At 45.7% G+C, this 24,039-nt stretch overlaps 1 protein-coding gene across 7 annotated transcripts in view; it reads right to left on the bottom strand.

Annotated features, from left to right (window-relative positions):
* Nucleotides 1–24,039, bottom strand: part of LAMA2 (laminin subunit alpha 2) — a 3,858,378-nt gene that overhangs the window by 3,395,898 nt on the left and 438,441 nt on the right. For all 7 annotated transcript variants that reach the window (XM_086927001.1, XM_086926997.1, XM_086927002.1 and 4 more), the window contains exon 2: nt 8,677–8,847. In XM_086927001.1, the coding sequence (XP_086783127.1) occupies nt 8,677–8,847 (171 nt within the window). The remainder of the gene's footprint in view (nt 1–8,676; nt 8,848–24,039) is intronic.

Consider the following 24,039-nt stretch of genomic DNA (forward strand, 5'->3'; position numbering starts at 1 on the left):
GTGTGCCCTGCCCTAAATATACTTCAAAGGACTTTGCCCAGCACATACAAAGAGACACAACACCAGCCTTTTGTGTCACTAGCCAGGCTGGAGCCAAGCCCAGGGAAGAGGGGAAAACAGACCAGAACCAGTTTTAAGTACAGAAAAAGGGTGTTCCCTCATCTACAGGCTGGACTGGGCATAAAAGTGGCATCCCCAGAAGATGAAAGAAGGGACCAGGACAACGACAGCAGAAACACCATGGATAGCTAGAAGGACATACCCCCTGATGCTGTGATGGACTAACAACTCTGTCTACAGCTGACCCTCTGGATTACATGGGTCTCTCCAGGGCCAGTGATGTTAGACCCCCAGAGGAGACCAGCTGGAGGAGACCTGCACTGCACTGCTAACCTGGATACCCTACAGGATTCCCAGGAGGCCATGGGACCTAGTGAGGGCAGGTAGAGAAGGAGGAGGCTGGTTCAGGGAGCAATTAGAACTGGCTCGGTGGAAGGTACATCCCTTTAGAGGCCAAGAGGCCTGCAGAAAATGCTCCTGGTGGCTAGAGATCACCACCCGGAGTAAAATAAGCCTAGGATTTTTTAAATCAGATGAACGGGGTTGAAGAAATTCCCCTGCAAAGATTTGACCTTTGACCCCAGCTCAAATAGAAGATAGCATGGGACTCTGCCAGCTTCCTAAAATATACCCTCGAGATGGAACAGTGCCCGGGGTTCAGGCAAGCTTTATTAAATTGTTTATATCCAAGGAGGGGATGTGTGAAGGACCTCCCTCCCCAGCCTCCACCGGGGCCCACGACCCCATTTGTATCCCTGAAAGCCAATGCCAGGGCCCTGGATGCCATCCCTGGGACCCAGGGGACAAGGGATGACCTACCCGCTTCAAGTATCTTGGGGGGCGGGGCAGGGCGGGCTCATCCCATTCTGAGTCTACCACCTTATGGTGGGAGGTACACAATGCTCTGCTCCTGCCAATTTGTGGGAGCACAAAGGTGTCAGCTCCCACACAGGAGCCAGCAGGGCTGCGGGGGCATTGAGGCTTCACCATCGGCATCCAATGGCCTGGTAGTGTATGGGTGTCCCGGGTGGGACTGAGGCACCTACAAGGAGAAAGAGAAAAAAAAGAAAGCACAGTACTAGGCCGCATGCATAAAGAACAATCAAAGGCGAACCCGCTAAAATGATATTCAAGCTTCCAGCCTGAAACACCCCATAATGTTAGGCAGGGCTGCATTTTACATGGCCTAAATCTGTTAGTAAAAGATTCAGACAATTGGTATGTTGATTTTCAATGCTCTATTGACAATATATTGTTGACAGTAATTTTTGATATGTCAATATTGGTCTTTTAATATTGCGGCCCCCTGGACTAGGCCAATAAGCTTGCCTTCTATTAATGTGGTGAGCTCTGAAAAACTACTTCTTCTGCTCATAATTGAATACGGCAATGTTCTGTCGCGTCTATTTAGACGTCGGGCCTCCGTTAGGCATCCTGGGAAATGGAGTTCCATACTCGCTGATGAGCAGCTGTGTGTGTCTACATCACGCAACTTCAAATGTCCATTATTGTGCCTACGTGCTCCAACAGCCACTACCTGGCTTTGCCATCAAAATGGTTTAACCGACACACAAACTATAGGCGTAAAGTATATTTTTACATTTACCCCATTTTTTAGTTTTCTGCATTCACCACCTTGGGCGTAAAAATGAATAAAGTAGGCACAATAATGGACATTCGAAGTCGCGCGATGTAGACACACACAGCTGCTCATCGGCGAGTATGGAACTCCTTACTCTTGACGAGCAATCGAGTTAAACAATCTTCCACTTTATCTTTTTTTGCCAATTGTATCTCCTTTCTACTAGGAAATTTTTACTACTGCTACTGCGCAGACATAAACTTTCTAAGTGCAAAGCAGCCCTTTATTACCGACTGCAACTTAATGATTATGTCATCTGCTTTGGAGTCGCGAGTTTCCTGAAGTGCACCTTAGCAAAGAGAAGAAGTATGTTGTTTTGATATAAAAGCACTTTAGTGGCTCCAGTAATCACTGTATTTGTAATGTTGTTTTAAATGTTTATTGCTGCTGCTAATTCTCATTATCTATTGTTACATAGGTATTTTTATTGCTCTTTTTACCAATTATTCCTATAAAAACTATTTTTATATGCTCATCATCGATGCTAAATTTGCTGCTAGTTCTGGATTCAGTACTGTTGCACTGTCACTTTAACTATGGCCAAATTATCCCTTTTGCCCTGTTATTTTATCTATTGTATATAAAAATATATGTGCTTATATTTTTAAATGGAAAACATGGCTGCAATTTCTTAACAGGTGTTGACTATAACGTTGTTTGCCTTTTTTTATCTATTATTGTGTGGATCTTTTATGAGCCGTCCACGGAGGATCGAATAAAGACAATTTGAATTGAATTGAGTGGCAGAGTCTAGGCAAAGAAAAGGGGAGAAGACCACACCTTTCCTCTTCTCAACATGCTGATATTTATGGAGGCACAAACAAACCATTGTAGCTCCTTCTCCTCCTCGAATGAAACCTTTGGACTCAGTTAGATACAAGATCCAGTACCTATTGAAGTCCTAGTTATTCTCTGGGAACATCCGCGGTCCGTGCAGGTAAGGGGGTATTTCGATGTGTTAAGGACATGAGGTTTATGTCAGACAATATTTTTTGTAGCTGGTCTTCTGAATTAAACACTCTTTATGTGGAAATGAATAGCAGTGCTATCAGTCCCCCAAACCATGAAATATGTCTGACATGATGATTGGTGCTGATAGGTGGCAATACATTTGGAAGCTAATAAAGTCAGAAAAAGAGTGGGAGGCTTAAATATTATTTTATTAGATCTACCAGAAATCAATGGCTTGCAGATGCTTCATAAGCACTTGCAAGACAAAGACAGTGTTGTCCTTTAGGTAAATGCACTCCACTCAGTTCCATGAACAAAAATGACTGAGAATGATAATGTGCTAGTTTGATAAGGGGTAAATCGCAAAAGTTTTGTGAACCCAGATGGGAAGATATGGAAGAGGACTGGTGTATGTTGGAATACTGGCAGGATAAGAGGTCTATGTGAATGTTATGCATTTAGACTGAGGACTGGGCTTTATGAGAAGGGTTCACTGTGTCACCACGAGCATCTTTAATTGCAGTTATTTGAAAAAGATGCGGCAAAGAGGACTCTCTTCACTGGATCTGAGTTCGAGCTGGGGCATCTGGTTGTGAAGTTATTTAGGTGGGTCTTAGAAGATTGAGTTATGAACTGCTCAATAGCCAAAACTGATAACTTTTAACTGAATCCTTTTATAGTGCCATATTATGTCAACTTTGTTGGTTTTCACAGTCGGTTCTCAGCATTTTTGCCCTCCTATCAAAGCAGCAGAAGTTGTGTAAAATGGATCTTCTCTGTTTTTTACACCTTTGATAATACCTTATGAAATAAGGCCCAGGGCATTATTGCAAAGATTTACTGGAGGCTGAATGAGAGGCTGACTTCTTCTAAATGCCATATGCCAGAGAACATTCAGTGGTAAAGCACTCAAACAAATGAAATGGTATTTTTAGAAAGGAGAGACAATAGTAGAGAAAACGGTAGATTGCTTCATTTTGCAGGGTGAATAGAGCAAAGGATGAGACTCTGTCAGAAATATTCTCAATTATTTCAAAGGATTAGAGTATGAAAAATGTATTTCAATAACCTTTGCTTTAAAGGGACAGTGCTATGTGCCAATCATGGAAACCTTTAATGAAGAAATGTGTTCACTGGTGGACATCATGATAATCTAGGTACAGAATATTTATCGATAAGAAGTACTTACTATACAAATCAGTTTGGTTTCTTTATTATTAATGAGTAGGCACCTGGCCTCCAGATTCTGCTTGTTCCAGATAGATCCAGTGACACCACCACTGCCTGCGTTGTCCCACTGAAGTTTTTCTGCCTGGGTTTTCCCACTCACCGTTCTTCCTGCCAGCAGAAGCCCGCCCACCCCAGGCCCACATAATGCAGGCTGCAACACGATCGCATAGCAGCCACCTGAAGCGTGCATGCCAATCGTGCATCAAAGGCAAGCCTGTCTACGCTCGTCCGCACCTGGAATATGCTCAGCGCCACAACCCCAGGCCATCCCGCCCCTCTGAAGATACACCATCGCCGAGCTCAGCACTCTCGGCCCCTGACACCACAGCATACCCTGCCACCAACGGATATAAAATCACTCACCAGGACTGCACCAACAAGCCGGCAGAAGGAACAGCCATCATCCACAAAGATATCATACAGTGCCTCACCGACAGCACCACCACCCCCATAGCACATCTCAACTTCAGGTTCCACACAGAAGACAAGACAACTATCAGAGGCACCCTTGCATACTGTACCCCAGGCACGCCCTCCAGCCTCTGCAACCCCATTGCAGGCTTCATTGTGCCCCTAGCCTGAGATTCCAAGGACTGCATCTTCCTCAGAGACCTACATTTTCAAATCATTGACCCCAATGACAACAACACTGCTCACCTCCTCAACAGTATGAGCAGCCTCATATTGACCCAGATCATGCACAAGCTTTCACACATCCCAGGACACATGTTGCACCCCATTTTTTATCTCCAGCAACTGCTTCGGACACAGCCATGTCACAGAACTCACATGGACTGATCACCAAATCGTCCACTTCACTATCTCCAGCCTCCGCATCACCACCCCTAAGACGACCAGGGCCTCCCAACGGAGGTGGAGCAAAATCTCAGAGACCTACTGGACAGGTACCCGCAACACCTCCAACGCCACTATCGCCACCAATCTCTAACCGGAAGTGAAGAACTTCAACGTCTGGATCACCAATTGAGACAATTTCATTATCCCCATCAATACGAACATCAAGGGACTATCCTCCAAAAAGGCCAATTGATACACCCAAGAGCTCAGTAGAGCTAAATGAGACAGCAGGCAGATGTAAAGGAGATGGCGCACTAGTAAGGACACCTCTAACAGGGCAGCCTTAAAGACCTCCCTCAACCACTACCACTACCGACTGAGGGCAACAAAGACGACAGCCCTAGCTGCACGCGTTGAAACCAGCACCAACAACACCAATGACATTTTAAACATTGTTAAGGAATTCTCCAACCCGACTACCAGAAAAAACAACATTACACCCTCCCAGGAGCTGTGCGACAACCTTGCTGACTGGTTTAATACAAGATCGCAGCCATATACAGAAACTTCAAACCCCAACCAACACCTATGGATTTCCTTGACAGCTATGCCACCACTGCAACCGACGCAAACCACAGACTGTCTTCCTGAAACCTCCTCTTCACCCAGGACACCACATCCATTATGAAATCTATCCACTCAGGAGCTCCCACTGACCAATGCCGCACCATATCTTCAACCCCAGAAACCAAAGGATTGGCCAGGAATTCACCACCCTGCTCAACACCTTTATAAACACTGCAATATTTCCCAATACCTGGAAACACACCAAAGTGAGACCATTACTCAAAAAATCCTCTTCTGCCCCCAGCAAACTCAAAAACTACCAGCCAATCTCCCTACTACCAATCCCAGCGAAGGTACTGGAAAAGATCATCTACAAGAAGCTCATGACCCACAGGTAACCAAACCAGTTACTCGACGCCTCCCAATCCATCTCCCACAGCAATCATAGCACTGAAACTGCACTGATCACAGCCACCATCGACATCTGAACTCTTTTCAACTGAGGCGAAAGAGCAGCTCTGATCCTCCCCGACCTCTCAGCAGCCTTTGACTCTGTATCCCACCACATGCTGATCAAAAGACTCCGCCACATCGGCATCCAAGGGGACGCACTCAGATGGATTACCTCCTTCCTCACTGGAAGAACCCAGAGAAACCACCTACCACCTTATACCTCCAAACCCAAAGAGACCGCCCGCAGTGTCCCCCAGGGCTCATCACTCAGCCCCACGCTTTCAAAGCATATATGATCATGCTGGCCAAAATCGTTAGAACCCACTGTCTCAACATAATTTACTACACATACAACTCCCTACTCCTCCTCTCACTCACCGACGACTACCAGAACCAACTTTCACAAAATTCCGAATGGACCTCAAGACCTGGCTGTTCGAATAAGCCTCCGGTATCTGCAAGCGCCTGGATACTCCATTAGTGATTAGCTGCACTTTATAAATCCTGATTGATGGATTAATGAACTGCTGAGACACCTTTTCAATAGTATTAGCATTGAAAAGACAAAGGAGGAGTGTGCCCAGGGTCCCCTTTCTACTGTAAGGTAGATTTGCCTGCTGCCAGCATGTGTTTGAAACTTACACCTGTGATCACTTATAAGAAAGGCTGGATGGTACTGTTAGATACTGAACATTGTGGGAAAGAAATAAGCCTTGGATATGACGTTTGAGAAGGTGGAAGGTAAGCAATCATTATCACTCACTCAGATAGGTCTCACAGTAACTTTATGAAATATAGTCAGTACCAACTCACTCAAATAGGATCTTGCATTCTACCATTATGAACACAAAAGAAAGATCGAAAGAGCATTGTGGTGGCTCAGCCCCCTGTATCAGTAACCTCAAGTAGACCTGCAGGACTAACCAACGTGTTGATTCTAGGCAATGTCAGAGGAGATAACCAAAGTGGAGTGGTAACTCAGGTGTCACTAATAAACTACCTATGAGAATTGATCTAACAACAATCAAGTGAAAAGCGCCATTTCCTATTTATGTGGTGTAATCTCCATTCTGCATTCTTAACTCTCTAAAAATATGTTGTCTTTTCATTTCAAGGCATTTTTCACGTTAAAACAGAAGTATTTATCGATCTAGAGTTGAGTGCTCCACTTCTGCAATCATCTTATGAAATCGAAGAAGAAGTGTTGACAAATCCGCGAAAAAGATACGTGAACCAGTCACCTTTGACTAAAACATGAGTACTCGCAAACATTTTCCCAAAAAGTTTGGTCTGTGATGTGATTAAGGCCGCATTGAAGCCAGCAGGGTGGCTGCCAAGGGTCTAGGAGGAGGTAAGGCGGGTTTAGGGGAGGCGGATCATGTATATCTAGTGGCTGAATTGCACAATGTGATACCAGAAAATCTGGATCAATCCCGGCTTACCAACCCAATAAAATCATGTGAACCTAGGGAATTGTTTTATTTCATTTTCCCTCTTTTTGCTTCATTATCACATATAAGAGGACCTCCACATACAAGACTTCAGGTTTTGCCCTGTACAAAACCTTTTGTGTTTGATTTAATAAACTGTAAGGTTGTTTCAGTATAGTAGCAACTCAGGCTGGCCAAAGGGTGCACATAACAACTGACTTATCTCTTAGTTCACTACTGGCATTATTGTCTGGGTGGGTGGAAGCACAAATGTTTCTAAATTAATGTTTGAAAACTGTCACTTTTAAAAAATACTTCTCAATGCACTGACATTACCTGATGAACTAAGGTGAAATGGTTCTGCAGGTTAATGAAATACATGTTTTAAATTTATCATATTTCACCCACATGCTGCAAGATTCAACTAACATTTAAAAAATCACTTGCCCATTTATTTAACATATTTTTTAAGTTTAGTGAAGTCGAGTAAACAGCAGCCCAGTCCTTCTGCGAACGAGAGAGGGCATTTAATGGTCAGGAGGGCCACATGCGGCCCCCGGGTCGTACTTTGAGTATCACTTGACTAAAACAATATGCATTCTATGTTGTGTTGGGCTGAATCCTGTTGTCATATCCTAGGCTGTGTTATAAAGTGCAGAGTCCTGCTGTGTGATGGTAGTGTGGTATGTTAGGTTGAATTGTGTTTTTTTGTAGAATGGTGTTATATTGTGTTAAGTTGTTCTGTGGTGTCATTTGGCGTGTTCAGTGTTTAGCCTGTATAGGAATAAGTGTAGGAACAAAAGATATTCTTGGAAAAATACGGTCAGGTCTTATGAATTCTAAGGGTTGTCAAATACCAAGGCTGGCAGCTTTTGATTCTACCTCATTTCTCTTTAATTCACCACCTTACATAATCTGTCTCTTAAACACACTCTGTTATTCTCTTTTTCATTCCTGCTGTCAACGTTTTGCTCTGTTTCTCTTCCCTTTCGTTCTCCCATTTCTAACTTTAACTTTCTTGCTTTCAGAGTCTGATGTTGCAAAGAATTAATATTTCTGCTGTATTCTGTTGGTAATGTTGGATGTTATGTTATTCTTATCCTATGGCCCCGTGATAATTAATGTATAAACACGTAGTTCATTCAAAAACAACTGGATGGTTTTTTTTTTGTCAGTGGGATAGTAAAAAGATTGGCAATTTAAGGAGTAACTGTACAACAATATTAATAATTTCCTAATCTCAAGTAAATATGTGACATTGAAATATTCGTCGTGCTAATTTGAAAAAAAATATGTTTTGCTGTAATGCTTCGTGGATACTTTTCTTTGAGATTGAGAAGTGTTTGTTAAACATTCCCATCAGCAAATTAAACATTTCAGAATGACAAGGGGTGTCCGACCGATTGAAAGCACATTTGCGGTTAAGACGGATTCGCCATATTCAAATTCCTTCCAAGGATTCCTAGACAGGAAGAGTTCTAGACATAACAAGTAATGGAAAAACATTAAATTTAATTAAAAGTTAAGGGAAACAAGTACACATACCGTTTGCGTTGGAACTGCGCTGGTCACAGACGCGGCACTGGGTGTTTTTGACGGGCCGCCCGGGCACGTGCTCCACCAGCTTGCAGTACATCTGTGGCCCCTTCTCGCCACATGTCGCGTTGCTCGTGATGAGGGCATTGGTGGCCAGATTTAACACCGCCGGGAATAGGCCTGCAAAAAACACAAATGCAGATAATCAGAACGACGTATTCGAAAGCGTTTTTCTGCAATAATAAAGGAAGGAAACAAAAGGTTCTAAACTCAATCGATAAAAGCAAAATAGTTTAAATTACTTTACAACATTTAATTGAAAACACGGATTCTTGGCTTGTCTTTTAAAATGTGCTGCTTCTCGATTGCAAAAAGAATAATTGATGGACAGAATGCAGAACAATGTCATACATTCACCTCAGTACAGAGATCTGGACCTAAATCTATCGTTTTTTTGCTCACCATGCCATTGCAGTTTGGACCCAGCCATATGCAAATCACTCTTGACCCTGCGCCCAATAGGAACAGTCCAACCCGAACTGACAGGCCAGGTCCTGCTTCTCGATTGCCTGTGTATATTCCACTCTCACAGGGACATCTTAAGGACATTGGAGGCCCTGGGCAAAACGGATTTTATTGGCCCCTGTTCACAAGATTTTTGAATGTATGATCCAATTCCAGCTCTGTCATGCTCTCTTTGGCCTGGTCACTGACCGTTCACAGGGATAGTGACCTGTGCCTTCAATATTGTAGAACAACAGCAGCTCACTAATATTACAGCAAATAATCTCTGTGAACCCACCCCCAGCCTCCCATTTCTCATATGTGTTCATATGGGTGGCCCTGTTTTGATCGAATAGAAACTTTTGTATGGCTGTTGCTTGAAACATAAACACAACATTTCTCTAATAAATGTCTGTAAGAAACTCTCACACATGAGCCACATTAAAAATAAATTAAAGGAATTTAAAACCCTGTTTAAGAATTATTCAGGATCATCAGGGCAAGACTCTCTCCAGAACATTGCTGGCTCTATCAGGCCCCCCCCTGCAAGACTGTGGCCCTGGGCCAGAGCTCACTTTGCCCATGCCTTAAAATGCCTCTCTACTCGTGTATGGAAATGGGATGTTTTTCAAATACAAATATAGGCTTGGTATTCACCGGATGATGTAATATTACTCATCTATAAATCTCACTCTAGTGGTACGACGTATGCTTATGGATATCCACAAACCTTTTGCTGGCCTATTCCCACCCTGTAAACGGAATACGTTTTGCTTCAGAAGCAAAACGCTTTCATTTACAGGGTGGGAATTCTCACCTAAGGCGGAGGAGTGTCGCCCCACTTACCTCAGAGCAGGAACAATAAAATGATAATAACATAGTTATCATTTAATTTTTCGTACGTTCAGGGATGGTTTATGGTAGGGCGGGGCTGGTGGCAAGGAGAAGGAGTGGTTTGTGCACACTAAGTGCACATGAATGCTTGGCCGGCCATCTGGGACTGGCCAGTCATGTGCATTAGCATGTTCATCACCAGGCTGCATTACACAGACTGGTGGGGAACATGCATAGGCCCCCTGTCCATGCCTGAGTGCCAAATTCCGGGAATCAGACCCATCACAAAGCTGCATTGCAGTGATGTGATTAGCTTAGGGGAGCCTGGGAGCCCGGGTGCTTCCTGCTGCTTCCTGGCATTGGGTCAAAGAAACAGAGGAGAGACGGCGCCCAGTGGCTGTGAGGACAGAGGGAAGTGTTTTCTATTTTTCTATTTTGACGCCCCTCCCCGCCAACCCTGTTCCCTGCCAGCCGCTACAGCTGTCAGTGATAAGACTAACCCATCTCTGGGATATGATCGGTTTAGGGGAAATGGTTTCCTTTGGCAAAAGCTTTAATTCTCTACGTCCCTTGTCCTCGACCAAGTCATGAACAACATGAGGTCGTATCCGATCACAGATAGGAAACAAAACAGGAAACGCTTCCTAACCCCACCCACCCTTCAGGTAAGGGCTGTAATAATACTAGCCACACCTCAGCACTTCCTATTTTGTTTCCAGTTTGTGACAGGAATGGGAAACGTAGAGGTAACTGCCAGGCTTTTGCCTCCATCTTACAGTTATAATACCTGCTGGCTTTCTATGTCAGGTTTGGAGGGGTATCAGTGGCCTCCATAGGAGCAACTTGGTCAGGACTCAATTATGGCCTCCTTTATCACCTGAGTACCAGCCAGGTGAGCTGTAAGGGCTGCTGAGATTACAATGGGTGAATTTCGGTGGCCGACTGGTTAGGATCCTTCCCGTTTGGGATCTGGCATGAGAATAGGACCGCCAAAATTGTACACTGGCCACCGAGATTGTACGCTGTGTCTGGGCAGACAAATCCTTTGGGTTATTCCCATATATGAGTCCCCATTTCAAGTGTTTGACGCGGGCGGCTTCGGCCATGTGGATTGGCATGCGGGACAGCCGAGTTCTATGAGTGAGGTTTGGCGGCCCCATGTAGTAGCTTGTATACAGTGAGCCACTGGGGTACTAGCTTTGAGCTGTGAATGCTGATTTGTTGAGCCTGCATTCACTGGTATTAGCCCTGCTGTGCATTAAGCGGGGTCAGAGCGTGTTTCTGTGGCCATGTGCTTGTCTCCGTCCTGCTCTGCCTTGAGCGGTGTAAGGGCTTGTTGCCGGGGCCATACTCACGTCTCCACCCTTCTCTGCCTCTCTGCCTTGATCCTTTTGCTCCATGTTAATTGAAGTCCTACCTTCCAGAGACAGTCCCTGTGGTTTCCATTGTGGCCAGTCAGGTGGCGCGTACATCTATGGCAGAGGAGAATGTTCTTAAAGGTGGGGCACACAAGGAGAATGACACTTCTTTACAAAAGACGTATGCTGGTTTACATTTGGCAATTTGTTCTGGAATCTATGGGACTTAGGTGGCTCAATCATTATTATCTGGCTTTAAGACTTTGCTCACTATGATGCAGGGCGGTGGACAATGTATGGAGTTGTTGGAAGCACTGGAAAGAAAAATGGATTTTCTTTCAGATATTGGATTTGACTCAGTTAGGCCTCTGCCTTGGCCTGTGGAGGATCCATTGCAGCCAGAAGCAACCTTTCATTGAAAGGGTGATGCACTGTTGTGGCTCAGAAGGGCATGGGTTTGAGGTTGCCATTTGTGGTACCATGCTTGTTTACAAAAGACCTGAAAGACATGCTTCATAAAGTCTATAAAGAGAAGAAGCATTCCTTTTCATTGAAACAGCAGCTGAATAAACATGCAATTTATTTCACTGCAAAGTCTTTTCGTCAACCTTCCCAGAGACAACAGAGTTCCGGAGATGTCCAGAAATTCCATGTGAAAGGTTTCTAGCGGAAGTTCCTGAAAAAGTTCCAACAAGGTACAGGGACTGCTAATCAACGTTCCTGATTATGCCACCAATCGGAACCGACTGGCGATGTACCAGAGGTTGGTGGAAGAATCCAGTACTTCCAGTGCAACCATACATCAGACAAATGGATCCTGAGCATTCTGGAGAGTGTTTACTGGATCTAGTTTGTGGAACCTCCCCTAGTCGTCCAGACCTGTTCAAACGCGCCTTCCAAGTGATCAACTGAGAAGGAAGATCAGACGGTATTCTATCTCGTCTCCTGAAGAAAGATATTCTTCCAGTTTCAAAAGAACAGAGAGGTCAAGGCATTTATTTGACTGTGTTCCTGGTCCCAAAGGTGAAGGGGGGGGGGGGATTCAGGATTGTCATAAGCCTCAAGACTCTGAATAAATATGTGAGAAAAATACTCTTCAGAATGGAAACATTGCAACAGATCATTCCCTTGATCCAAGCAGGCTCTGTAGGTTCTGTGATGACCACGCTGGTTCTCATGGACACGTAATTCCATGTTCCCATGGCATCGGTGTTCAAGTGGTATCTGCTGTTGTCCCTGATGGGGCATCGTTGGCTATACTATGTTTTACCTTTCGGCCTGGGGTCATTGCCCAGGGTGTTCATGAAGGTGGTAGAACTATTGATTGCTCACATTAATCTGCAGGGAATAACTGTTTTCCCATATCTGGACAATTGGCTACTCAGGCCTCATCTGCCCCGGTTAGGCATCATCATCTGGGATTGACTGTAGATACCCTAAGGAGCGATGGTTTCTTGTAAATATTCCGAAGTGTAATCTTCCACCCTCAACACAGTGGATTTATTGGTGCAGAATTTGATTCAATCCTGTAAAAAGTGTTTCTTACTCAGTTCATAATTTAATGACTACAAACTCTGCTGACGTCACTGTTTTCTTGGAAGACAATTACATTTTTGCAATGAATGGAGCTGCAGGGTCATATGGCAGCCTCATTCTTCATGGTAACTTCGGTCAAATTACACCTTTGGCCATTGCTGTTGCACCTGCACAAGTTTGTGACATTTCCTATTCAGGATTTGACAAAGGAGATTCTTATTTCTTTTGAGGTTGTGCACAGTCTGCAATATTGGTTAAATGCTGCAAACTTTACAAAGGGAATGAGGATGCACCACTCTCCTCCAACGGTGATTACAACAGACACCTGTGCCCTGGGTTGGGGGGCAAGTTGGGTCAGTTGTATGTTCAGGCTCAATGGGACTCATCGGAGGCCATGAGATCATCTAATTAGAAGGAACATTTTTTGTTGGGGAGAGGGCAATCAGAAACTTTGAGCCCCATCTATCCAATTGTAAGGTCCTGATCTGATCAGACAACACAGTGATATTGGCTTATGTCAACCATCAGGGCAGCACTCACAGTCAGTCGCTCAATCAGTGGCATGTGCTGAGGCAATTTAGGCAGAAAAATCAAATTCAGTAGTTGTCTGCTCAACACATATGGGTATGGGCAGTGTGGTGGCACATGCCTTGAGCCGCAGATTCCCCTCCACTCAGGTTCTGAGGCTTTCCACCATAGTGTTTCACAGGATTTGCAAAAGGTTTGGATGTCCGTGGTGGATTTGTTTGCATCCCGAACCAATGCCCTCCTGCCACTGTTTTGCTTGTGGATTCCAAAAGTGGGGTCTTGGTGAGTAGATGACTTATCAATCCCATGTCTTCAACTGCTGCTGTATGCCTTCCCTCGTTTTCCCCTCATTTAGTCTTGGCTGCTGAAGATATAAAGGGAGAGGGCATAAGTGATGACGATCCTTCTGTACTGGCCAAGGTGATAATAGTTTTCGTAGTTGAAGGGCATGGCAGCGTTTCCTCCCTGGATCGTCCCTTGAGTTCTGTCTCCACTGCACTTTCTCAGTCCACAATGGCTGGTCCCTCCAACGCTAGTGATCTGAGTTTGAACGGCGGACTCTAGAGAATCAAGGTTTGCCCACTCACATTATTTTGGTTGATCAGGGATCTTGTAGGAATACTTCGTTTGTATAAGCTTTATTCGAGACAATTCTCATGAAAGCACATAAAATCAACAGTTGCACAAAAATACATAGTTACAGAATAAAAATTCATTAAACATAGAGTACAGCTCATACTACATTTACTCATAAGAACTATTTATACCAATAATATTACATAAAACTTGTTAAAAGGAATACCTGATTACCTGTCACCCCCCAAGGACCGTCGTCTAATCGCCCAAGCCCAACCCATGTATTTGGCTACCCCTATGACTATCGAATCCTGATTTGTTGTGCATAGGATTCTTAAGGCCACTGCACTGTCTCGTGTCCCCAGGTTTTTACATACCGGCGAGAGCCATTTTCTCCTCGGATTTGCGTAAGCTTGACATACGAAGAGAAAATGGCCTATGCTCTCCTCGGCATTTTCGCAAGCTGGACATAAGTTATTGGTGGGTCTGTGCCAACCAGATGTCAATTTCCTAAGGGGAATAGAACCTGACCTTAACTGAAAGACAAGTTTCCTGTCCATAGGTACCGTGATGTAATCCCAGTAATTTTCTAGGACAGGAAAGATTTTTGTCTCCAGGAAACGACCAGACATAGAGTCTGCCCTGATGTCATTCAGCATCTTACCACCCACCCAATCCCAATATTGTTCTTTGAGGGCTTCTTTACTAGGGAAGATCTCTCCCTCGGGGTTGTTCCAAAGATTTGAAAACCCTAGATTTACTAACATGGTCTTCAGATGTTTTAACCATTTTATCTTATGGAAGATATCTTCCTTGATTATCCACAGAAAGCCCTCTGCGTATTGTCTTATTTCTGGAGTCGTCCAGAGGCGTCTCCAGTAAAGAACTGGGCGCAATCGAGCTCTGTCGATAATCGTACGTCTACCTAGCTCCAGGAACAATGGGATTAGGGGGGTGCTCTGTGGGAGTCCTGTAATCCCTCGCATGAACTTGTTCTCGGAAGTCTGAAGAGCCACCAGACTGTCCCAAGCCCATAGCTCCGCACCATATAGAGTGGCACCCAAAACCTTCGCATCATACACTGTCATTGCGGGTTTTATAGGTTTTGTTTTTGATTTACGGTGTTCCCCCCTTAGAGCACCTGAAAGCTGCTGGTGCTTTAGGACTACTTTATCCACATGATGCGTCCAGCCAATGCCCTCTGCGATCTGTACTCCCAAGTACGTGAATTCATTAACAATGTCTAGCCTACTGTTATTTAAGGTTATCTTGGGATAACTCCTACGTCCTGTAGAGAAGGCCATTAGTTTTGTTTTTCCAACATTTACCTCTAGCCCGTGCTCCATGCAAAAAGCATCAAAAATGCTTAATGCCCGTTGCAGCCCCATGGGGGTTTTAGACAGGATAAGAGTGTCGTCAGCGAACATCAGGATCGGAACCCTGGTGTCCGCTAACGATGGGGCATCTACACTGGCCTTCAACATTCTCTCGACTATCCCGTTAATAAATAACGAGAAAAGTAGAGGGGCCATGGAACAGCCTTGTCGAACACCCCTTTCCACAGGGAAATCCGCTGTTGTCTCCCTACTTCCACCCCACTGGACTCTAGCGAAGTTGGATTCGTGCAGTCGCATGATTAATGTTAGCAGATCTGCAGGAATCCCCAGCTTTTGTAGAACCGACCATAGCTTGTACCGGGGGACTAGGTCAAACGCAGCCCGCAGGTCGACAAACGCGACATACAGGCAGCCCCTTCCCAGTACAACGGTCTTCCACCGCAATATGGTGAAGCGGAAGACCTGGTCAATGGTACTGGTTGCTCGCCTAAATCCCGCTTGGTATGGGGAGAGGGCGTTATTGTCTTCTACCCAGTCCATTAGCTGGTTTGTTACCATTCTCCCAACAACTTTCTGTATAGTGGCTATTAAACTTATAGGCCTATAATTAGCAGGCAGTGAGCGATCACCCTTCTTGTGGATGGGGATAATGATTGCACCCTTCCAAATGTCTGGGACCACTGCCCCCTTTGCTAGGGCATTAGCTACAAGGAGGGTGTATCTCGCCCATCTAGTCACATCGTGTTTGAAAATATCAGGGGGAATACCATCTGGACCTGGCGCCCTCCCACATTTCGCGGAGCAGATGGCAATTTCCGCTTCACATAGGGAGAATAGATCTTCGGTTGCATAAACCGGTATTGTATTGTCGGCTGCCACGGATTTGTTACTTTCCGCATACTGTGGTCCGAAGTAATCAACCCAAGCTTCCACTGGTACATTATTGTCAGGTTTTGCTGGACCCGCTCCACTACCCCACTTGATAATTTTCCAAAATAACATTGAGTCTTTGTTATCAGAGGCTTCTTTTAATTCGGCCCAATGGTCTTCGTCCCATTTCTTTTTGGCACGATAGATGGCTAGTTTGTACAGTTTCCTATTCTTTATCACTGCAGCACGGTCCCTATTCCTTATGGCATGTCCCAGGGCTAGTCGTGCTGTTCTACAGTGATTATCAAACCACCGCCCCACTTCCTTAGCTTTCTTCCCTTTCCTTTTTTTGATGAAAAAGCATGGTCTTAAAAGGGAGAATAACTTATTGTGGATTTCAGTGATGCCACTGCCCCCTGGAACCACTGGAACTGCTGCTTCAATCGCGGAAATTGCACGATCAACCTCGTTGTTAATGTATATCATAGTGGCCTCGTTTGCCCATACCTTTGGCCATTTTAACCTTCGCTCATCGTTACTTATAAGAGGGGTTTCATCGTGTGTCTCAATAGGGTTTCCTGAACCAGTATTCCACCACCTATGGGTCACACATAGGGGGTTGTGGTCACTTTCAACCCGGGGCCTAACAGCCATATCAACAACCTCATTCCACAGCTGGAGACTACACAGTATATAATCAATTCGGCTCCTATTGATACCATTGTCAAAAGTGTAGCAGCCCTCTTTATCCCCAAGTGTCCTCCCATTCAGTGCTCTTAAACCATGTTCCATACAAATTCCGTTTAGTAATAAGATCTCTTTTGTCCATCGCTTCACAGGTTTTAGGCTTAGAGATGGTACTCCCCAGAGATTGTCCTCTTCACTCTCCAGGAGGTCATTTGTACAGTCCAAGGGTTCAAAAGTCCTGTTTAGGTCCCCAACAATTATCATTACACTTTCCTGGGAATTGGCCTCCATGGCATCAGACAACAGCTCAATAGTGGATAGATTAGTTACATTGTCACCTCTCACATAAACATTGTATAAATCTATTGGTTGGCCCTTAGCTACGGAGATTCTTAATGCTTGCAGATCAATATTTCCCACGTCCAGCATTTTTATGTTGATGTGCAGATCCTGTCTAACCCAAACAGTTAGGCCTCCCTTGGGCCGCCCTCTTCCCCCTTTTGAAGCTGGTATACAGTAATTCAAGTAACCTAGGCAAAAGAGGGGGTCACAAGCCCAGGTTTCTTGAAAACAGCAAATGTCAAAACCACTTATAAAATTCACCCAGGATTGGGAATCCAACTTGCTAGCCAACCCAGCGACATTCCAAGATAAAAGTGTACCAATTTCGGCATTTGTCCCGCCCTGAGCATTAACAAATGGGAATACTTGGACTGACATTGGGCTTTCCATAGGACTAGTCAGCCTTTCTAAGTCATCTATTGGGTCCACAGTTAAGTCATCTGTTACTGGGTATATGACATTTGTGTTTAGTATTCCCAGTCTTAAACCACCTTCTTCAGCCAAACCCCCCGTCTCAATATTGTTCACCAATAGATTTGTGGCAATGGTATTACCACAAGCATCACATAACCCTTCTTGTTCGTTTATAATCCCACCTGTGCTATCAATACCAGTATGTCAATACCCCCATCCCGAATCCTGCCATCCTAAATGGTGATTGTAATATGTATGTAAGGTATAATTATGACAGACAGGGGGAGGCGGTAAAGGATTGACTGGCCATGATACAGTGGGGGGGATTAGGGGTTCGTTGAGTAGACTTATAGTTACACTTGAGGGTCGGGGGTAAAAAAAGGTAAGGTCCACAATGCCAATACCACCCTTATTTGTTCCCCATCCCTGCCTTGTTATCCATCCCACCACCCTTGGGTCTTGGAAATTAACCACAATACAGTCCCCCCCCAGGGTTTTTGGTGTGTATCCCATCCAATCTATTCTCCTTGCCCCTATTATTAGCCCGTCAATATCACCAGGCAGAGGACGGTTTTCCTTTAACCAGTGCATGGTCTTGTTTTTAAGCATCTGGAAATTTTCTCTCTGACCTGGGGGTAAAGGTGGTACATTGATAAGAACTGCCACATAGGGGAAGGAGTCTGGGGTGAGATTAATTGGGGGTTTTCTATGGGGTGGCTTTGACAAGGGCGGTGGGATAGATTTGGGAACTTGGGGAACGTGTTGGAGGGCAGGCTTCTGTGCCTGCAGGTTATTATTTGCTTGGGACGATGCTAAAGATTTACCTGCCGTCAGGCATACGTTAGCCCTATTTCCTCCCCCCGGGATGTTAGTAGCTATCTGTGTGTTATTGGTTACATTTACAGGTGTTGGTACTTTACCCACTTGTTGACACAATGTAGCCTCAGCATTCACAGCGGCCGGTGGATTTTGTGTCTGGGGTATTATGGGCTGTGTAAGATGTGTTGAAGTCGACTGAGATGGTTCAGAACCAGCGGTCACTCTCTCAGCCCTGTCTGAAGTTTTTACAGTAGCTTTTGCTGGAGTTTTGCTTTGTTTGGGAGGTAAAGGAGAGCTGTTTCGGGGATTTCTTCCCTTGTCCTGGACATGAGGGTTATTAACGACCTGAAGGTTTGTGTTCGATTCCACCCTATTTGCTTTAATCAGGGATTTTGTAGAATAGAAATTGTCTAATGTTATCTGCTCGAAATGGTTTAGCCTATCTGCAAGCTTGGCAATTCTATCCTCAATAGGGGTAAGTAGTAGTCTAAACATTTTTTCCAATTCTGGGAGCACATTTGCAAGTGATTCAGCATTTTCTTTACTTGGTACATTGGAAACAGTACAAGAATTACCCACTATGTCTTGACTATCCTGGGATACAAGAATAGTTGGTATTACACTTTCTATACTTTGAACTTGTTCGTTAACTACCTTTCCAATATTCACGAGTTTATGTAGCTTCCTGAGTTTTTGTGGGGGTTTGACCACCTTTTTGCATTTTTTTACGGAAGCTGGTCGTTTCCTTTTGAACCCGATTTTGGAATGGGCCAATGTAACCTGGGGACCAGAGTCAGGATGCAATGTTGGTTGGGATTTACTACCACATGGATTATTTGAATCTGCCACAACACACTTATTTATTTTATCGGCCGGAACCTCAAAGTGTTCGTATGTAACTGGGAGGTTTACTGATGATAAGGGGGTTACCAAAGTGGGGTAGGCTGAATTTGGAAACTTGTCCGTGGAATTCTTAAGTATTTCAATGGATAATCTACGCTCTGCGCGCTTCTCTGCCAAGGTTAGCTCTTTATCTATTGTCAATGAGCGATTAAAAAAGAATTTGTCTAAGGGTCCGATAGCCTGTGGACCAGACTCCGTTGGAAGAGGCATCAAGTGGCTGTTTACAGAGCTTGTATTTGTAGTCATTGCCATATTGATCACAAAACAATGCAGGAGTGTCTATGTCACTTACTGGGATAGATGTTGTATGGCGCTGGTAAGAGGGGTGGCCCAGCCCGGCCTCCTGCGGCCACGGACGGCCACAGACGGTCCCGCCCTTGTCCCGGGCTTCTCCCGGCGCCCTCCCGCGCGCTCCCGCGCAGCGGGGATGATGCTTCCCTTTTGTTACAATGTGATTGGACATGAGGGGCGGAGCCGGCAGGGAGAGCAGCCCAGGTGACCACGGGCGCGTGGGGACTCCTGGAGCTTGGAGTCCACCGCTACTAGCTCGCAGCCCTGCCGGTCAGGAGAACAAACACACCTCACAGTCCTGAAGTCTGCTCCTAGCCGCGAAGCGGGACCCGCGAAACGGGTCCGGCGAGGGGCAGCGGCTGAAGCAGGCAGGCAGGCAACAACAGGCTCCCTCAGCTCCCTCCTCGGTCAGTATCCGGCGAGTTTTGGCAAAGGAATCCGCTGATTGCAGAGTAGGACGCCGCTTTGTCCTTCCAGGTGGGGGCGGAGCCGGCAGGGAGAGCAGCCCAGGTGACCACGGGCGCGCGGGGACTCCTGGAGCTTGGAGTCCACCGCTACTAGCTCGCAGCCCTGCCGGTCAGGAGAACAAACACACCTCACAGTCCTGAAGTCTGCTCCTAGCCGCGAAGCGGGACCCGCAAAGCGGGTCCGGCGAGGGGCAGCGGCTGAAGCAGGCAGGCAGGCAACAACAGGCTCCCTCAGCTCCCTCCTCGGTCAGTATCCGGCGAGTTTTGGCAAAGGAATCCGCTGATTGCAGAGTAGGACGCCGCTTTGTCCTTCCAGGTGGGGGCGGAGCCGGCAGGGAGAGCAGCCCAGGTGACCACGGGCGCGCGGGGACTCCTGGAGCTTGGAGTCCACCGCTACTAGCTCGCAGCCCTGCCGGTCAGGAGAACAAACACACCTCACAGTCCTGAAGTCTGCTCCTAGCCGCGAAGCGGGACATGCGAAGCGGGTCCGGCGAGGGGCAGCGGCTGAAGCAGGCAGGCAGGCAACAACAGGCTCCCTCAGCTCCCTCCTCGGTCAGTATCCGGCGAGTTTTGGCAAAGGAATCCGCTGATTGCAGAGTAGGATGCCGCTTTGTCCTTCCAGGTGGGGGCGGAGCCGGCAGGGAGAGCAGCCCAGGTGACCACGGGCGCGCGGGGACTCCTGGAGCTTGGAGTCCACCGCTACTAGCTCGCAGCCCTGCCGGTCAGGAGAACAAACACACCTCACAGTCCTGAAGTCTGCTCCTAGCCGCGAAGCGGGACCCGCGAAGCGGGTCCGGCGAGGGGCAGCGGCTGAAGCAGGCAGGCAGGCAACAACAGGCTCCCTCAGCTCCCTCCTCGGTCAGTATCCGGCGAGTTTTGGCAAAGGAATACTAATTTTGACACTTAGGGGCCAATTCCAATCTCGCTGGGAAAGCCCTACGACCGACTCACACCTGTAGAGCTTCCCAACCAACTCGTGCTCCTGGGCTCCGAGCGCCCGAGTACCATGCGAACAAGCACTGACGGACACGGGTCATTCGGAGCCCCATTGAAGTCAATGGGAGCCTGTTGTACGACGCATACATGCACTTCCATTGATGAAAAAAGGTACATTGCGCACAAAGGTGCCCCCTATAGTGGGGACGCGTCTGTGCCACCCGCATCATACATGCATGTGTGGGGGGACCCTTGAGTCCCCACCTGTCATCGGCTCATAAGGCTACGGGTGAAGGCGGGTCCGTTGTGGACCCCCAAAGTTCGTTTCCCAGAGCATTTACGTGTCGGAGGCTCCGACTCGATCCGGCTGTCCGAATCGTGCACCGTACTGGCTCGGTCGGAAATCGCCTCCATTGCAGGGCACGGTTTGCTTACGGACGAGATGTACGGAGCGGTTCACACCCAGAAACGATATGGTCGGTGATTTTGCATTTCTCACATTGTACTTGCTCGCTCGCACAGCTGTATGAGTCGGACGGAAAACACGCATACGGCTTGTATTTTTTCTGGCCAGATCGCGTATGGAGCCCTTCTGAGCGAGATCGGAATCGGCCTCTGAGTGATTGCTGCATGATCTGTCTCCTACTTATTGTTCAGTTTCTTCTCTTCTTCAATTTTTTCTGGATGGGGTTGACAAAGGTTATGCTCTGTCTACCTTAAAGAGCCAATGGGCAGCTATCAGGGCATTTAGGGATTCAGTGTCTTTTTCCTCAAATGTTGGCCCGTTGGTCGCCAGGTTATTTTGGATTTTTTCTTTATCATCTCCTGCTGTCAGAGCTTCTGTTCCTTCTTGGGATCTATCTCTGGTTCTTTACGCTCTTCAATCGCCCTCTTTTGAGCCTTTGGAATTTGTGGAATTTAAGTTTCTTTGCTTTAAAGTGGCTTTTCTGGTGGTTATCACACTTGCCAGACATTTGGGGAACTCTGCCTTGAGGTGCGCTCCTCCATTTTTTAGATTTATGGAGGATGCAGTGGTTTTGAGACTACAGTGTGGTTTTATTCCTAAAATGCATTCTAGATTACAAATATCTCAGGATTTGGTATTACCCTGTCTCTGTCCTTCTGCTTGTTCTCTAGAGGGATAGGTATTTCACACTTTGGATGTGAAACGTGCTTTGACTGTGTATGTAGAAGGATCTACTGTATTCTGGACTTCTGATAGACGTTTAGTGACTTTTGCTGTTGCAGGACAGGGGAAAATTGCATCTAAGCTAACTTTGGATTGTTGGATTAAGGACACCATCACCTTGGCTTATCAGGGCTCTGAGTTGCCTTGTCCTTTCAACATTCAAGTAAAATCCACTCATGGGGGTTCAGCTTCTTGGGCCACCTTTAACGGAGTGTCTTTGGCTGAGATCTGTCATGCTGGAACCTGGGCTTCTGAGCACACTTTCATTAGACATTTTCATTTTAATTTTGCTCAGTCCAAATGTTTGAATTTTTGGAGTGGTGTGTTGTAGGCAGTGGAGACTCCTGCTTCTCTGTGATCTAGGTTATAGCTTTAAATTTCACATGGGTGTGCTGTATATCGTGTGTCATTTGTTCTTGCAGGTTTTGATACTACAAAGGGCTTCATTTAGAGTGTTCTTTGGTAAATGACTGGACTAAAGATGAGGAACATAGAGGTAATGCCCGTAATCCTCATAACTGTTAGCCCTACTTGTTCATGACCTAGTCATAATTCCCCTCCACCCTTCCGATATCAGGTCTTTGTGTTGCTTGGTATTTCAGGAAGTGCTAAGGTGTGACTAGTATTATTATAGCCCTTAGCTGGAGGGTGGGTGTGGTTAGCAAGTGTGTCCTGTTGTATTTCCTGTCTGTGATTGGATACAACTCAGGTTGTTTATGACGGGATCGAGAACGAGTAGGACTAAGAGTAATAAGGATTACCAGTAAGTAATCAGGGCATTCTTGGAGAAAAAATAGGAGATTGTGTACATACAATGTCATTTTTATGGACAAACGCCTTTGGAGGAGTGCAAAAAAAGAATTTACAAACTTTTGTAAGATTTCTCTTGGAACTCTGCGACAGTCACAGACTTTCAGCAGCGCTTCTGGAAATGCTCATAAAACGCTGAAATTGGGAATTCTCTTATTTGAAGTAGTAAAATTGCTGTTGCAGGTTTCCTAATTTTTTTGTGAATTGTGCACTCTGTCCTATCTTCACAAAAAACACTTTTATTCTCCAGTTAAATCCACATTTTCATTCTCAAGTCATTGATTTAAACTTGTTAGCAACTTTGCTCACTCATACTCGTGCATTCAAATAAATCTGCTCACAGGGAAATCATATTGTAGGGCCGAAATGCCACAAGAAGGTTCACCACATCATAAGGGTATGCTTTTATTGGTATTTAAAAAGGTTTCCTTAACCCATTGTCACACTGGACACGGTCAGAGGGCTGGCATACATCTGTGACCAGGGCGGCGCTGAGGAGGGAATATCTTCAACACTGGTGTGAGTGTAAAGGAAAGAGTTTTGCCCCAAGAAAACAAACTCCCTAAGAAGAAAACAAGCTTTCAATTTAAGTCGCGCTACAGCAAACTTCATTGCTTGGAAAAATGCTTTAACATTTGCACACAGTTTGAAAGAAAACTACATGGATGTTCCTATGAATCTATGACTTGCAGCACACCATGCACACTCCTGGTCTGGGAATTTCTGTAAAAGTAAAAACAAATACTACAAACCAAATGTTAGGTGAAAATGTTCTCTTTTTTCTGTGACTCAGGCAGTGCTTAATTTGAGCAGGTGGTTTCCAGTGCTTGGCACGGGCACTCAATTGTCAACGCTAGCGCTTATGACAGTCTTCCACAAGTTGACGCTGTCTGGGTAATTTAGAGATGACCACAACATTTAATTATTAATTCAATATGCATTAAAAATTATATTACCTGCCGCCCAAGCTT

This window comes from Lissotriton vulgaris, chromosome 6 (assembly GCF_964263255.1).
Source record: "Lissotriton vulgaris chromosome 6, aLisVul1.2, whole genome shotgun sequence".
In the NCBI taxonomy this organism is placed as follows: Eukaryota; Metazoa; Chordata; class Amphibia; order Caudata; family Salamandridae; genus Lissotriton; species Lissotriton vulgaris.